Here is a 17,125-nt window from a genome sequence, read left to right as displayed (position 1 = left end):
AGGTCTCAGAAGTAAATAGAGGGATTATTCACTTCTGTGATTCTGAGAGAGGAAGGATGCTCTGTGCCCAGGACGGCACCTACCTGGAGCCTTCGTCTATCCAGTCTCACTGGTTTTCCTTCGTCAACCACAAGGGTCTTGCTGTGCAAAGTCTCCACGTGATGCCGGTGACTCTCCAGGGACACGTGAACCCAGACCGCCACGTCTAAGTATATATCTTTAACTTTCACTGTCAGGTTAAAGGCATCAAAGCTGCCGTTGCCATGGTGTCTGTAAATCACATGACCCTGCTTCAGGTCACGTTGGGAAAACGAGGGAGACGCAGAATTGTTGACCAAGACTTGGCCATGCTTTGGGGGTTGTACGATGTGGAACTCAACATCTCGGTCTGTTCTGACGTCTTGGTTCGTGGTGACGCTCAGGTTGGCTGTTGTGAGGGGACCGTCCTCCCCTCTGTGCACCAGCAGCCCCGTGTTGTTGACTATGTGGACGTACGGCTCCGACACACTGACCTCGAGAAGGGCGGGCACGTAATGGATGCCATCCGTGACGAGCAGCAGGAATCGGGCAGAGTCTGCGCCCTGGTGCCTGAAGAGCACGCGCCCTTCCCTCATGTCCTCTTGCCTGAACTGGTAGAGTTTCTGGGTGGCATCACCGGTTTTTACCAAATCTCCATTTGGGATGCCCCTCCGGGTATAGAGCAACTGGCCGTCATCAAAGTCTATGTCGGGGTCATGGTAACGAAGATCTTCCAGGGTCAGTAAGCGCTGGCCGCCCCGTACAACGTGGAAGATTTTGTCCACCACACGCACTGGCCCCTCGTCATTCTGTAACTCAACAGAAATGGTGACTTTGATTTCTGTAGACAGAGGCTCACCGTCAAGACCTGGGGCCCCTCCATCTTGGCCGGGTCCTGTGGCAGTAGCCACGACAGAGAATTCATCACCGAGGGTCTCAGAGTCGTCGTGAATATACATGAGCAGTCCCCCCGCTAGGTCTTGGTTTGTAAATGTGGTGATGCCGGGGTGACTTTCCAGAGACCCCAAGGAGCTCACGAACATCAGCTTCCCGTGTCGAGGATGGTCGGTGACATTATATCGGAAGGTCTGATTATCCAAGGTTTCCACAAATAATTCTGACCTGGTAATTAGTTTCCCTTCTCCTTCTTTCACACGTACCCCCGTGTTCGTTAAAATAATGTGTGTCTCAGCTGCTCGAAGACTTACTCTGAAGGTATAATCTTCCGACTCTGTGTGTCCTACAACAATCACAAACCTGAAACTATCCAGAGAATCTTGCCTTGGCCTCCTGTGAGGCTCATACATTATCACAGAGTCCGTGACGTTTTTTTGACTGAAAATTGAGCCTTTTCTTAGGACCTGATCACCAAGGCGCAACCTCCCTTTCTTAGGTAAGGTCAGTAGCTTAAAGTAGATTTCCCCTTCGGCTGTTTCCACGCCCTCTGTGGCTGCTTGCAGCTGACTAGAGCTCAACACTTTCTTGTTTCCATCACTAATCTGCAGGGGAACATTTTTCTGAAGTGCAAATTTCAGCGGCTGCACAGTCACGGGAAACAGCAGCTCGCTGCTGAGCGCTCCTGCCACGCGGACGTTGAACTGGAAGTGATCTGCGACGCTTTCTCGCTGCGGTTCTTTGAGCGTGCTGTAATAGCGGACCTGACGCTGGTCCACAGAACGCTGAGGAAAGGTATTAACTTGCTGCCATTGTCCATTTGATCCCCGACGCTGAATCTGACCAAACTGAGGTGGACGGGTGATATCATAGTGAACGTCCGTGCCGGGTTGTTCACCGTTAACCTCCACCGACAAATTACTCCGTGTGATCAGAACAGTACCACCTTGTGGTGCAGCCACACCGGTCATGTTGACCACTTCAAAATCCCGAGGAACAGCCATGACACGTAACACCACAGTATTGCTAACCAGCTCACCATCACTTGCTCTCAGAACCATCCGTGAGTTTCTATGGCCCCTGTGCACGTAGAAGATGAGGCCGTCTCTCAAATCCTCATGTGGAAAACCACTGATGGGTCTCCCGGGGTCGTTGGCATTTTCTAAAAACCCAGCGTCGGAATGGAAGTCGCTAAGAATGGAAATCCTAAGACTCGGTGAATCGGTGTCGGGGTCTGACACCTGTATCAGATCTGGGGTCAAGCGTTTCTTGGAGTTCTCAAACAGGAGAAGTAAGTTTCCTTCCGGGAGCCTAAGGCATGGGGCGTCATTCACTGGGATGACGATAATGTTCAACGCGCGTGGAACCCGGCCCTGTAGCAACGACGGCACCTCCTCGCCATCAGAGGAGAGCGAAAACGTAAAGCAATCGGTTGGCTCTTCTGAGCCATCGTGGACATACCATACTCTGCCCTGCCTCACATCTAACATGGTGAAAACCTTCTCCGCTTCCTGCTCAGGAGAGGCGCCCACTTGAAGGGACCCATGAGCCGGCACTTTCTCTATTTTAAATAGTATCTGAGAATAACCGACGCCCAAATCCATAAGGGGCATATTCAGTTCCATGTGTCTTTGCTCCAGCAAGGCTCGCCCACCTTCTTGGACTTCCAAGTCACTCAAAACCAAAAAATTGCCACGTTCACCTTGAAGGGAGGAAGAATTGCCAGAGGGGGTGAAAGGAGACAGCGTGGACTGGAGCAAGTGTCCTACCGTTAAGGAAGGATTTGCATGACCGATACTGTCCATTTCACACCCGGCCGAAATGTCTTTGGAGACAAGCGCGTCCCGTAATGCTTTCTTGCCTGAGTTGGCTTGCAGGCCTGCTAAGCAGCCTTTCAAAGAGACTCCTCGGGCTGCTTTCCCAGCCAGAGAGGCGAGGTCTAACCTCTTCACTTGCTCCCACGTGCCCCGATCCAGGCCGCCCACGAAGAGGGGCCCTTCAGACACAAACAGCTTGCTGTGCGCGGGCAGGGAGGTCCTGACCCCTTGCTTGTCCACCATGAGGTCCAGGTACCTTCCTGTGACTCTGAGTTGAATGACATGCCACTCGCTGTCGCTCACTGAGGCAAGAGAAGAAAGCTGAGTTCTGGTCTCGCCCCTCCCGATGTGAGCCTTCAACAGACCTTCATGTACCTCCAAGGCGACAAAGTCTCCCTCTTGGCCTGATTGAAATAAAAGCAAGGCTTGCCGGCTCCCGGTTTGCATGGCGAATCGCAACGTCCCTTCCCCTTGTACCTCCCATTCTGGAAAGGTGACATAGGATCGAGAGCTAAAAAAACTGATGGCTTCATTCTCCCCAGCAAAAAACTCATCGTTGCATCCTAGAGAGACCTCATACACCTTCTTAAAACCAGGGTACGATCTAAGGGATGCTAGGATCTCCCTCTGGTTAAAGACCACGTCCTCCATACAGCCCCGGAAGTTGGGAATCCTTTTGCCCAGGTAAGGCACATCCAGTCCTCCGTGGCCACCTATGTAGATGCCACGGTGAAAGGTAAAATTATTCATGCCCCCAGGAACTTGGGCAGTTGTCTCATGATGTTTGTCAATAACCAAGACAATCTTAGTCTTCACACAGGACAATTCCAGCAAATGCCAAACCAAGTCGTCCATCCGGAGGCTTTGCTCAGAAAGAAGCACTGGTTCTGCTGTACCCAAATTGACTTTCACCTAAAACAGAAAAAAATAAAAAACCAACTACTGAACCTCATCAATGTGCTCAGCTCATACTGTTTTACTTTTTTTTAATGGAATTGCTAGAGCTTGACCCCAAAATTCACATTGAAGCTTTAATCTTTTTAAATTATTAAATTAAATATTTATTTTATTTAATTATATTTATATTATAAATAAAATTATAATTATAATTTTATTTAATTTTAATATTATATATTATTTATTTTAATTATTAAATTAAATATTTATTGAGGGAAGTACAAGCCAAGGAATAGCACACATGAGGCTAGAGATACCATGTGGAGGGCCTGGGAGGGGGGGAAGCATGGGGGTTGGAGAGATGGCTTAGCGGTTAAGCGCTTGCCTGTGAAGCCTAAAGACCCCAGTTCGAGGCTCTGTTCCCCAGAACCCACGTAGCCAGATGCACAAGGAGGCACACATGTCTGGAGTTTGTTTGCAGTGGCTGGAGGCCCTGGCGCACCCATTCTCTCTCTCTCTCTCTCTTCCTCTTTCTCTATCTGTCACTCTCAAATAAATAGATAAAAATGAACAAAAAAAAAAAAAAGCATGGGAAGAAAGGAGAAAAGAAAGTTCAAGGAGCTCCTGCCATGTGGAGGAGGGCTGGGGGGGATAAAGGAGCCCATGTAGCAAGTCAGGGACAGGGCCCCTTCCGGCTGGAAGGAAAACCCCATCCACAGCTGAAGTTCCCAAGGGGTCAGAGATGAAGCTTAAACCTTTAACACAGCAGTGCTGGGCGGTGGAAAGGCCTTAAGGAAGCAATTGGCTTGTTGAGAGAGATGAGTGATCTCCCCGCCCCCCACAGGAGCAAGTTCTCTCACAGAAATGGATTAGTGATGGCAAGAGTGCATTTTTCTGAACCAAATTTGCTTCTCCGTTGCTCCCTGTCCATGCGGTTTTTCTTCTATGAAGTCCTCAGAAGTCAAGCAGATGCCAGCACCTAGTACGTAGGCAAGTACCAGGGACATCTTTGCTGTATAAATTACCCAGCCTGGAGTACTTTGTTACAATGAGAGAGAGAGAGAGAGAGAGAGAGAGAGGGAGAGAGAAAGAGAGAGAGAGGGAGAGAGAGGGCGGCAGATCTAAACATGAAAACTCTTCCTGCACTTACAAGTTTCATATTAAAGTCAGAAAGTTTTAGAGTCAGAAGCCGGGTGTGGTGGCGCACGCCTTTAATCCCAACACTCAGGCGGCAGAGGTAGGAGGATTGCCGTGAATTTGAGGCCACCCTGAGATTACATAGTGAATTCCAGGTCAGCCTGGGCTACAGTGAGATGCTACCTCTAAAAACCAAAAAAAAAAAAAAAAAAAAAAAGAAAAGAAAAAGAAAATTTTAAAGTAAGAATATTTAAAGCATGGGCTGGAGATAGAGCTTAGCAGTTAAAGGCACTTGACTGCAAAGCCTAATGATCTAGGTTTGATTCCCCAATTACCCATGTAAAGCCATATGCACAAGGTGGTACATGCATGTGAAATTCATTGGCAGTGACTAGAGGCCCTGGAGCACTCATCCTCTGTCTCTCCCCTTGCAAATCAACAAACAAATAAGTAAAAAAAAAAAAAAAAATTTAAGTATAATACATATGGCTGGAGTGATGGCTTAGCCATTAAGGTACTTGCCTGCAAAACCTAAGGACCAAGATTCCATTCCCCAGGACCCACATAAGCCAGACGCACAAGGTGGCACATGCGTCTGGAGTTCGTTTGCAGTGGCTGGAAGCCCTAGTATGCCCATTCTCTTTCTCTTTCTCTCTCACAAAAAAATAAATAAAATATATTTTTTTAATTTTTTTTTGTTTATTTATTTGCAAGCAACAGACAGAGAGAGAAAGAAGCAGAGAGAGAGAGAAGGGAGTGGGCACACCAGGGCTTCCAGCCACTGCAAACGAACTCCAGATGCGTGTGCTCCCTTGTGCATCTGGCTAACGTGGGTCCTGGGGAATTGAGCCTTGAACTGGGGTCCTTAGGCTTCACAGGCAAGCACTTAACCGCTAAGCCACCTCTCCAGCCCCAAATAAAATATTTTTAAATATATTTTTTATTGACAGCTTCCATAATTGTAAACAATTTCCCATGGTAATTCTCTCCCTCCCCTCACTTTCCCCTTTGAAACTCCACACTCCATCATATGCCCTCCCCCTCTCAATCAGTCTCTCTTTTATTTAAAAAAAAATATATATATACACACATATATATATTACAAAAGAACATTTAAGACATGCTAGCAAAATAGGAGAAGACCCCACCTCATATAAATGACATGTCTAGGGAGAAATAGTAGCCAGTACATATAGCTGTTTTTTTCTTTTTCTCTCTTGCTTTGTTTTCTGCCAACTGAACGCTTATATAGTTTAAAGATTTTAAAGAAATTGTACCTGTAAGATTCCTGATAGAAGTTCTATTATGCAATAGTCAAGTTTCCCAGCTGCAAGGAAAAGTAACCCGTGCGACTTGCTAGTTTGAAATTTTAATTGAAGAGATAGCTCGGAGGAAACTTCAATGTTGTTGAGCTCCACATAGCTTTCACCATAAAAAGACGCTGTGGGGAGAAAAAGCAGAAGTCAGCAAATTTATTACACCATTTACTACTTCATTTTATGTTGTTCTCCCCTTTCACAGACTGACCCTACCTATCCAAAGGCCACACTGGCTTTCTGGGGTGACTCACAGACACAACATGGACGTACAAGACTCACGGTTTTCCCGTCTAACTCAGGACAGCTCTGACGGCTTGTGTCTTCATCATAGGGGAGCAACCTAAGGCTTTCGCTAAAGATAATCTGTGAGTCAAATTCTCCATCTCTCCAGTCAGTTTTCCACAGGGATTAATTCTAAACTCTCTAATAAACCTGTGTGCTACGTTGTAATTCAGGTATGGCTTCCTCAGTACTAGAAGTGGCCTGAGAAGGAAGATGCTATAGTGGGATTTGCACACCAACCAAACCCAGTTGAAATGGCCATTAGGAGGCCACCACTGGCCATAGGTAGATAGCATGAGACCCTGGTAATGAGTGCTAAAATTGTACTGTTGGTGAACAGTATGGAATGGGAGTGCCAGGGGATGCATTGGCACAGCTGCGAAATACCAAGCTCTTGGCCTGGAGAGATGGCTTAGCAGTTAAGGCGCTGGCCTGCGAAGCCTAAGGACCCATGTTCGACTCTCCAGATCCCACGTAAGCCAGACGCACAAAGGTGAGGCAGGTGCAAGGTCGCACACGCCCACTAGGTGGCGCAAGTATCTGGAGTTCGATTTCAGTGGCTGAGGCCCTGGTGCACCAATTCTCTCTCTTTCTCTAAAATAAAAAATAATAACAAAGGAAAAAAGAAAGGCCAAGCTCTGAAAAATACAAGGCAAATGCAGCTGCGAGGACAGCAGAATTTGGTGCCTACTGACAAGCCTGAAGGAAGTTTTGGAAAAGGATAAAGTGGAAGTGGTGAGTGTTAATAATGACAAGCTAAGTTTCTCGAGTCGACCATGGTAAAACACACACTGCTGCTCACTGCCCACAGCAGGAGGTCAGAAGGAAGCTAACATGCACACCAAGAATTAATCAGCGGGTCATCCAAGCCCCAGATAAAACCTCACCACAACAGGCTTGGCCTGACAAATTCAAAGCCCAGGTTGGAAAAACGCAGGACCCCGCCACCATATGAAACTGGAACATCTGGTTCAAACCTCCTGACTCCCCAAGACCCACTTGAGCCCCCCTGTGGCCTAGTATATGAAGGCCAGCACCTCCCCCTCAAGAGAGAATACAGAAACACCTCTCCACAAGACAGCCCAGGACCTCCAAGGACAAGACCCCATCTCTCCCCTTGCAACCAGATCAAAACTAACTGTTAAGCCAGGCATGGTGGCGCACACCTTTAATCTTAGCACTTGGGAGGCAGAGGTAGGAAGATCACCGTGAGTTCGAGGCCACCCTGAGAATACATAGTGAATTCCAGGTCAGCCTGGATTAGAGTGAGACGCTACCTCAAAAAAACAAACAACAACAACACCACCACCAAAAAGAACTAAAGGTTAAGTTGCAACGCAACTTGTGTGGGCACAAGTCTGGCTCAATATTGGGGGAAGAACTAAGCCCCAAAGGAGTTTCAGAACTTACTCACAATGTACTAGTATCTGGAGCACAGCAGAGGGACTGATGGGATCCAACCAAGGGGCAGGAGCTTGAAGGAAGAATCTCTAGATTCGGGAGCACTCTCTGGGGAGATAAGGTGTCACACCCCGGAAATGACTTCTGGAAATAATATGAATTCAGTGCTAAGGTGGCTCGTGGGGGGAACACAGACGGATCAGTGGTCCAATCTCTGCAAGACAGACCTGGAGCACGGCAGAAGAGATTAAAGGCGTGGAACGGGCACGCCCTGCACTGAATATGAGGACCAGAAGGCAAGAGCAAGTCAGACAAGGTGTTTCCACAGTGACGTCTCCTTGTGCCATCCTTTCCCTCGGTTCACGCATGCAGCTACTTGAGAGACCCTTGATCAACAGACGATGACAGAGAAACCCAGTGGCACAATAGTCCCCAGAATGCCCAGATATCACAACTACACTTCTCTTATCTAGTTACAATGGCCACTTAAGGTGGAGGGATGGAGAGACTAGACTGTTTCAGAACAGCCAGATCCTCCTTGCCCTTCTGAGCCCTGACCCTCGAGATTAGGAAGGAGGGGCTGGGGAGATGACTCGGTGGTTAAAGGTGCTTGCTTACAAAGCCTGCCAGCCCAGGTTTGATTCCCCAACCATCCATGTAAAGCTAGACAGGTGTTCTTTGGCAAATGTAAGGGACCCTGGTGTGCAACATGCACACATGCAAATAAATAAATTTTAAAACATTAGAATGTCGAGCTAAGGTCATTAGCCACGAGACAACCATAAACTTACTGTTTAGCTGACTTTATTCTCTTTGTCTTTACATTACCGAACCCCATCATCCCATTTTTCTGACAGGCTTTGAGGATGTATTGTTAACTGTTCAAAACCAGAAAATGTTTTCTAAATCACAAGATCTACTGCTGAGAATGACTAATAAGCAAGCACAAACAAGATCCCTACATCTTCCCACATTCCGCTTCTCTGGCTCCAGATGACTTCCAGTCCCAGCAGGTGGCCAAAAATTTCCATTGCCTTGGGAGACAAACAAGGAAGTGGGTTTAAAACCTTTGGTTTAGGGGCTGGAGAGGTGGCTTAGCAGTTAAGGCATTTGCCTGCAAAGCCAAAGGACCTCGGTTTGATTCCCCAGGACTCACATAAGCCAGACTCACAAGGTGGCGCATACATCTGGAGTTCGTTTGCAGTGGCTGGAAGCCCTGGCGTGCCCATTCTCTCTCTCTCTGTCTGCCTCTTTCCTTCTCTTGCTCTCTCAAATAAATAAATAAATAAATAAACAAAGACCCTTTGGTTTAACAGCCCCAGGTCACCTCATGTCATCACATCACCTCCAAGCTGACTGAGCCCCATTATCAGCCCCTAAAGCAGTTCTCAAGATAACAATGAAGAAGAAACAGGAAAGGAGGTGGAATCCATTCCTGGAAAAAAGAGAAGGAAGACCCTGCCTATGACAAAGGAAGGGTTGTGATTTCAGGTCAGTGGGACAGAAACCAAAGATGCTTCCTGGTTCCATGCGCTGAAACAAGAGATAAAACGCCGAGTGGAAGCCAGCGTTTGGTAGTGAGGGAGCCGAGGGCAAGCCAGTGCTTGGGAGTCAGGGAGCTAAAACAGTTTTCCTGGAAGACAAATACACTGGCCTGCCATTTCTCCCGCAAGGTGACTTTTCTTCCTCATATTCATCTCAAAACTGGCTCTCATTCTTTCTCTCTTTCTAGTTCAGCATGAGCCCAGGATTGCCCAACACCCTAAGGCAGAGCTCATCCAATCACCGTCACAGTAGAATACCCAGAAAGTGGAGCACCCCCTAGCGGCATTTGAAAGCTGATAATTTGGGAGCCAGTTTAGGAAGAGCTAGGGTGTGAGTGAGTGAGTGAGCAATCTAAGCAAAAATTTCCTTTCAGGGATGGAGAGATGGCTTAGCGGTTAAGGCGCTTGCCTGCAAAGCCTCAGGACCCATGTTCAACTCTCCAGATCCCACGTAAGCCAGACTCACAAAAGTGAGGCAGGCGCGAGGTCGCACATTCCCACTAGGTGGCGCCAGTGTCTGGAGTTCGATTGCAGTGGCTAAGGCCTTGGCATGCCAATTCTCTCTTGCACGCCCTCTCTCTAAAATAATAAGAAAAAAGGTCCTTTCAGGTGGACATGATGACACACGCCTTTAATCCCAGCACTTGGGAGGCAGAAGTAGGTGGATCGCTGTGAGTTTGAGACCAACCTGAGACTATACATAGTGAATTCCAGGTCAGCCTGGGCTAGAGTGAAACCCTACCTCAAAAAACAAAGTGGGGGGGGGGCTGGAGAGATGGCTTAGCGGTTAAGCGCTTGCCTGTGAAGCCTAAGGACCCCGGTTCGAGGCTCGGTTCCCCAGGTCCCACGTTAGCCAGATGCACAAGGGGGCGCACGCATCTGGAATTTGTTTGCAGAGGCTGGAAGCCCTGGTGCGCCCTTTCTCTCTCTCTCCCTCTATCTGTCTCTCTCTGTGTCTGTCGCTCTCAAATAAATAACTAAAATATTTAAAAAAAAAAAAGTGGGGGAGTGCCTCTTCAAGGCATATTTAAGTGTCCCATACTGTGTGCAGGCTGATCTGTCCACAAATGAGACCAAAGCTTTTCTTTGGAACGCAGGTTTCAATGGTGACACAGCCAAGATTGCTAACCAAGCAGTCAGAGTCATAGTGAAGACTTCCCAGTTAATAGTGTGGCAACAGCTGAGGGTGCAGCTGCCACAAGACTCTGGTCCATTACATGTAAGTCACAATAGGACGCCAATGAGTCAAAAGATATTCGCTCCATTGATGCCCAGTGGGAGGCTGGCCAGATGCTCTGGTACATCATCCCTCTGCTAAGCGAGTTGCTGACGCTCTTGAAGGAAGGCAGAGGGCAGGAGACCCAGCAACAATGTGGAAATGTACCTCTTGAGTTTCCAAACAAAGCCAAGTTCAGTTGTCGATAGCCCTGGGCTTTTGGCTTTTATAGACCACCACCTACCAGGCATTCAGCTAGAGTGAGACCCTACCTTGAAAAAAACAAACAAACAAACAAAAATTCTTCCAAACAAAACATACATGAACACACACAGGGCTGGAGAGATGGCTTAGCAGTAAAGACATTTGCCTGCAAAGCCACAGGACCCAGGTTCAATTCCCCAGGACCCACATAAACCAGATACACAAGGGGGCGCATGAATCTGGAGTTTATTTGCAGTGGCTGGAGGCCCTGATGTACCCATTCTCTCTCTGTCTGTCTCACTTCTATCTGTCTCTCTCTCTCTCTCTCTCTCTCTCCCTCTCTCTGCTTGCAAATAAATAAATAATTTTTTAAAAAGAAAATACATAAAATGATATAAAGAGCAACGATGGCCAGGAACAACCAGCTCTGGCTCTTCTCTTCGCGGACCAGCCTCGTCAGAATGCGAAAGCACCGATGTGCCGTGAGACCTGGCCGCAAGGTGAGTTCAGAAACAATGCTCTGGTGACAACATAGACCCAGTGCCATGTGTGTAAAGTGGCCAGTGAGAGTGGTATGGGTTCACAGAGAGCAGTGCATGGAGGGGTGTGTGTGTGTGTGTGTGTGTGTGTGTGTATACATACATGCTAAAATGCTGCTTTTTTACTTTTGTCTTTTTTCGAGGCAGGGTCTCACTCTAGCCCAGGCTGACCTGGAATTCACTATGGAGTCTCAGGCTGCTCTCAAACTCACAGTGATCCTCCTACCTTGGCCTCCCAAGTGCTGAGGTTAAAGGCATACACCACCACACATAGCCTTAAAAAAGCATGGTGGTGTTTTTTTGTTGTTGTTGTTTGTTTTTAAATATTTTTATTTATTTATTTGCACGCAGAGAGAAATAGAAGAGAGACAGACAGAGAGAATGGGCTCACCAGGGCCTTTAGCTGCTGCGAGAGAACTCCAGATGCACGTACCACTGCATCTGGCTTTATGTGGGTACGGGGGGTGGGGGGGATTGCAGCCCAGATTTTTAGACTTTGCAGGCAAGCGCCTTAACGGCTGAGCCATCTCTCCAGCCTAAAAAGCGTGTTTAATGAAACAATATGTCTTGCCAGGCAAAAGTGGCTTCGCACTGTGACTTGCCAAATTGAGCTATAGGTCACCCAGTGTCTTTCAAGGACTGGAAAACAGAGGTTCATTGAAAGCTTAAGCAATCAGGTTGTTCAAGGGAATTCCATGAATCACAAGAGAAAACAACCAAAAAGCGCATTCTCTTCCACGCACCACAAAGTGGATTCTGGGAAGACTTTGGTTTACAATATCCATCATGCCATCCGTCACGGATGAAGAACATGTATGTGAAAGTTTACGCCGCGCAATTCTTTATTCAATAAAGCGCCTTAAGTCACAGTCCTCTCTGGTAAAGGAATATATAACCTATTGTCTTACCCACGGTTAATTGCATGGAAGTCAAGAAAGGTGGGGTGGTAAAGAGTGGGAAAGGATAGGAATGGTTCTGGAGTGTTCTCCGGCCCAGCACGTAGTCTCTGTGTTTTACTTAAGCCTCATCTGAAAAACCTATCGTCATCTCCAAGTTCCGGAGGCAAAGCTCAAGCCCTAGAGGAGTAACTTGCCACTGAAAGGCCCAAGAATTCAGAAGCCCAGAAATACTATCACGCTCCAAAGGGAGCTTAAGCGGGCCCCTGCATACCTCAAACTCCAGGCTTTACTCTCTGTTGAAAGCAAGTAAAGAATCCCTCTTCTCATTATATCAGAGCCCGCTCCTAATATAAAACTAGGTAAAAAGGGCATGAGATAGCCCTCAAGGATGGGAAATGAGTAATGAAGTGAACCACTTATTTGGTTTCTGTAAATAGCCTGCACCATAAGCCTTAATAGCCCACACTGTAAGCCTTAGTAGCCCGCACCATAAGTATAGCAGCCTGCCTCAGACCATCAAGGTCATAGGAGGCTGATACCACACTCTGCTACCCCCACCCAAGGACCTGCGCAAATGCTGACCTCCAAGGTCATAAGAGACTGATTGGTCCACGAGAGGCTTGAACAAATTAAACTAATTGGCTTAGAAACTATGGAGTGGCACAAACTGACTGGCTCGCACCCCGCGGGCTCCTGATATTAAAAAAATGATTGGTCTAATACACAAGCTTTATTAGAAACCCTATAAAACCTGTCCCGTTCCTGCATTCGGGGCTCTGCAGTCCTCTACCCCTGTGCGGTGTACGACTGTGGGCCCCAGCGCGCTTGGAATAAAAATCCTCTTGCAGTTTGCATCAAGACCGCTTCTCGTGAGTGATTTGGGGTGTCGCCATATCCGGGCAGAGCGTGGGGTCCCCCTCCTGGGGTTCCTTCACCACAAGTCACTCGGGAGACAGCATGGCAAGTGAAGACCCAGTCCAGCCCACCCCTCACCCACCACCCGCCTCCCTGCACCAAACACTGGTCAACCGTGTTACTGGCTGCCCCACCCCTGTCTGTCCCAAGAAGCCATTCAGCCCTTGCATCTCACACCTTCTCCCTCAAAACCACACTCAAGGGCCCCTGGACTCCAGCTGCTTGTCCAATCTCCCCTGGGAACCAGGCAGGAAGGAGACAGGAAGTAGGGAGGAAGTAAAGGAAGACGCGCAGCCTTTCCTACTAGCCCGCTCCCCACCTGAGCGTGCAGCAAGGGGAGGTAAACATCTACTGCGGCTTTACTCCAAGGCAGCCAATGGAGATCACACGATTAGGGGCTGGAGAGATGGCTTAGCGGTTAAGGTGTTTGCCTGCAAAGCCAAAGGACCCAGGTTCGATTCCCTAGGACCCACGTAAGCCAGATGCACAAGGAGGCATACACATCTGGAATTTCTTTGCAGTGGCTGGAGGCCTTGGCATGCCCATTCTCTCTCTCAAATAAATAAATAAAAATAAGTGTTATTTTAAAAAAATCATACAATTACTGCTTGCAGAAACAATAACTATTTTGGCTATGCCTTAAGCCAAACTAAAGTCATCAGAATTTAAGCTAAATGACAGATATACCCAAAAGGGCGGGAATTTAAAATGTGGATGGATGGATGGTTGATTGATGATAGATAGATGATAGATAGATAGATAGATAGATAGATAGATAGACAGACAGATATGCAGACAAACAGATGAAAAGGGAATCTTTCCTTTAACTGAATTCATTTTCAGTGACTAATGAGGGCAGACGGCTCAGTGGCTAAAGGCACTTGCTTGCAAAGCCTGGTGACCTGTGTTTGATTCCCCAATAGCCACATGAATCCAGATGCACAAAGTGGCATGTGCATCTGGAGTTCATTTGCAGTGGCAGAAGCCCCTGGCATGCCCATTTCTCCACCTCCCCTCCCCCCACCAATCCTCCATCTCTCTGCTTGCAAATAATTTGTGTTTTGGTTTTACAAGGTTGGTCTCACTCTAGCTCAGGCTGACCTGGAATTCACTACGTAGTCTCAGGATGGCCTTGAACTGACAGCGATCCTCCTACCTCTGCATCCCAAGGGCTGGGATTAAAGGCATGCGCCACCACGCCTGTATAAAATATTTTTTTAAATGTTTATTTGAGAGAGAAAGAAGCAGAGAGAGAGGGGGAGAGAGAATGGGACACCAGGGCCTCCTGCCCCTGCAAACGAACTCCAGACACATATGCCACCTTGTGTATCTGGGTACTGGGGAATCAAACCTGGTCCTAAGGCTTTGCAGCCAAGTGCCTTAAACGCTAAGCCATCTCTCCAGCCCAATAAATTATTATTATTTCTTAATATTTTTTGTTCATTTTTATTTATTTATTTGAGAGTGACAGAGAGAGACAGATAGAGAGAGAATGGGCGCGCCAGGGCTTCCAGCCACTGCAAACGAACTCCAGACGCGTGCGCCCCCTTGTGCATCTGGCTAACGTGGGTCCTGGGGAATCGAGCCTCGAACCGGGGCCCTTAGGCTTCACAGGCAAGCACTTAACCGCTAAGCCATCTCTCCAGCCCAAATTATTATTTTTTTAAAGAAAAGTTTAATGAAGGATGAGAAAGCCTAAGAACCGGGGTTCAATCCCATGAAGTCTAAATCATTATGTTCTTAGTGATTTTTCAAGCCTGGAAACGCCATAGACAAGTAGAGCCCTTCTGCCAAATTGCACACACACACAATGTTAAGCTCCTTCATGCCTTCGTGGTGGGATTTAGGGGACAAAGACTACCCGATTGGAGTGGAAGACTCCCCGCCCGATGAGGGGGAGCCTCCAAGAGTGGGGTGCTAGGGTTTGTCGCGAGGCCTGGGGGTGAGCCACAGGCCTGGAGGGAGCTTCCAGCTCTGGAATGCAGCAGGTGAACCCTCCCCGGAGGGGGACCCGGGGCTTCCCACGCCCATCGGAGCCCCGCAGTGCGCCCCCACCCCGGCGGCGGCACCACACCTCCTCCACCCTCTAAGCCTGGGATGGGAAGTGGGGGGGCGCATACCTCCGAGCGCCCCGGGCGGCCCGCAGAGCCCCAGGCAGGCGGCGGCGAGCAGGGCCAGGCGCAGGGCCCCGGGCCGCCCCATCCCGCCGGTGGCCCCGCGCGCGCGCGCTCTTCCCCGGCCAGGCCCAGCTACCTGCGCCGGCCTCCCTCCGCGCACGCTGCGCCCCGGGAGGAGCCCCGAGAGGGGCACCGCCCCCAGACCGCTCGGGCCTGGGCTGGGCTGGGCAGGGCAGGGCAGGGCCAGGCCCGGGCGGGGACACTTGGGTGATCTGCAGCTGTCGTTCCCAGGCCCCGCTGTCCCAACTCCCTGGGCGCGCAAGGGGACCCGCCTCTCCCTGGCTCTTAAGGGGCCTAACATGGGGAGAGGGGGTGGTGCCAGCTTGCAGATCTGCAGTGGAGCTCGTTGTGCTTGCAGCAACAGGTGACAAAGAGGGTTGAGGACGACGGGACAGCTGGCTGGGGAGATGGTCAGGCAGAACACAGGACCTCATCTGGCCTTGAGGCGTTTGTCCTCCTGGCCAGGGTGCACCTTGGGATGGCCCCAGGGTGGGGAATATCTTTATTTTTGGTGCATCCCCAGTTGTAAACCTCCTATGTAGACGTTTGTAAATGTTCTTTGGAGGCTTAGCAGAGGGAGAGATGGCTCAGGGGTTAAAGACGCTTGCTTGCAAAACCTGACGGCCCCAGGTTCGAATCCCCAGTACCCAAGAAAAAGCCGGATGCACACAGTGGTGCATGCGTCTAGAGATCGTTTACAGTGGCAAAAGACCTGGTGGTTCGTTCTCTCTCTCTTTCTCTTTCTTATTACAAATAAATACAAATATTTATGCAAACATTACTTTTTTTTTTTTTTTTTTTTTTGGTTTTTCGAGGTAGGGTCTCACTCTGGTCCAGGCTGACCTGGAAGTAACTCTGTAGTCTCAGGGTGGCCTTGAACTCACGGTGATCCTCCTACCTCTGCCTCCCGAGTGCTGGGATTAAAGGCGTGCACCACCACGCCCGGCTTGCAAACATTACTTTTGAGTCCTTAAAGCACAGCCCCTAAATTGGATCTTTTAGTTATTTATTTATATATTTATTTTGAGAGAGAGAGAGAGAGAGAGAAAAGAGGCAGAGAGAATGGGTGTGCCAGGGCCTCTAGCCATTGCAAATGAACTCCAGAACCATGTGCCACTTTGTACAACTGGCTTTACATGGGTACTGAGGAATCGAACCCAGGTCCTTAGGCTTTGCACGCAAGCACCTTAACCACTGAGCCGTCCCTCCAGGCCTGGATCTTTGAATTTTTGGATCAACTACCTGTAAGAAGAATGAATCAAGGTCCCAAGATCGGATACGTGGGTGGGCAGCTGTCGCCTGCTGCCGTGACCCTGTGTGATCTTATATCACAGAGAGGCGACATTCCCCCAGGTCCAAGGCTGCCAGTGAAAAGGACTTGTCCACCTTCCAGGGTCAATGTCACTCGGCCCTGTGTCTTCTGCTCTGATCTCCCCAGGATTGGCTTCTGTCAAAACGCCAGTTCATGGGCTGCCAGGACAGTTGGTGTTAGTGAAAGTCGTGGCTAATAAAATTAGCAATGATTTCATTTCCTTTTCATTTCTCTCTTTTTTTTTAGTTCTGAAATAAAGTGCTTTTTCAAGCATAGAATCGTATTTTGACCTTTTCTTCAGCAGATAATGTGGGAGGCCACTGTCTGACTGCTGAAGAGACTACTATGCTTTGTCTTCCCAGCAGCCTCTCTCAGTTCTCCTGGGCATTTCACCATTCTCCTTTTTCTGAGCTCCGCCCCTGCCCCACCACATTTGGGGAATAAACACTCATATTCACGATGGCTACCGTTGTTACTTGCTCTCTCTCTCTTGCTGGGACAAACACAGGGCCAGAAGCAGCTTGTGGGAAGAGAGGGTTGATCTCAGGCTTACA

General features: G+C 48.6%; 1 protein-coding gene across 1 annotated transcript in view; it reads right to left on the bottom strand.

The window, feature by feature from the left end:
* Positions 1-15,284, bottom strand: part of LOC101614128 (chondroitin sulfate proteoglycan 4-like) — a 62,215-nt gene extending 46,931 nt beyond the window's left edge. Inside the window, exons 1-3 of the mRNA XM_045138989.1 lie at positions 15,203-15,284; positions 6,041-6,204; positions 84-3,641 (exon numbers count right to left, since the gene is read on the bottom strand). Of these exons, the coding sequence (XP_044994924.1) occupies positions 84-3,641; positions 6,041-6,204; positions 15,203-15,284 (3,804 nt within the window). The remainder of the gene's footprint in view (positions 1-83; positions 3,642-6,040; positions 6,205-15,202) is intronic.
* Positions 15,285-17,125: the final 1,841 nt, after the last annotated feature.

Source organism: Jaculus jaculus, chromosome 20, assembly GCF_020740685.1.
Source record: "Jaculus jaculus isolate mJacJac1 chromosome 20, mJacJac1.mat.Y.cur, whole genome shotgun sequence".
In the NCBI taxonomy this organism is placed as follows: domain Eukaryota; kingdom Metazoa; phylum Chordata; class Mammalia; order Rodentia; family Dipodidae; genus Jaculus; species Jaculus jaculus.
Note: the sequence above shows the minus strand (reverse complement) of the source record. Positions and strands in the feature narration are given on the sequence as shown.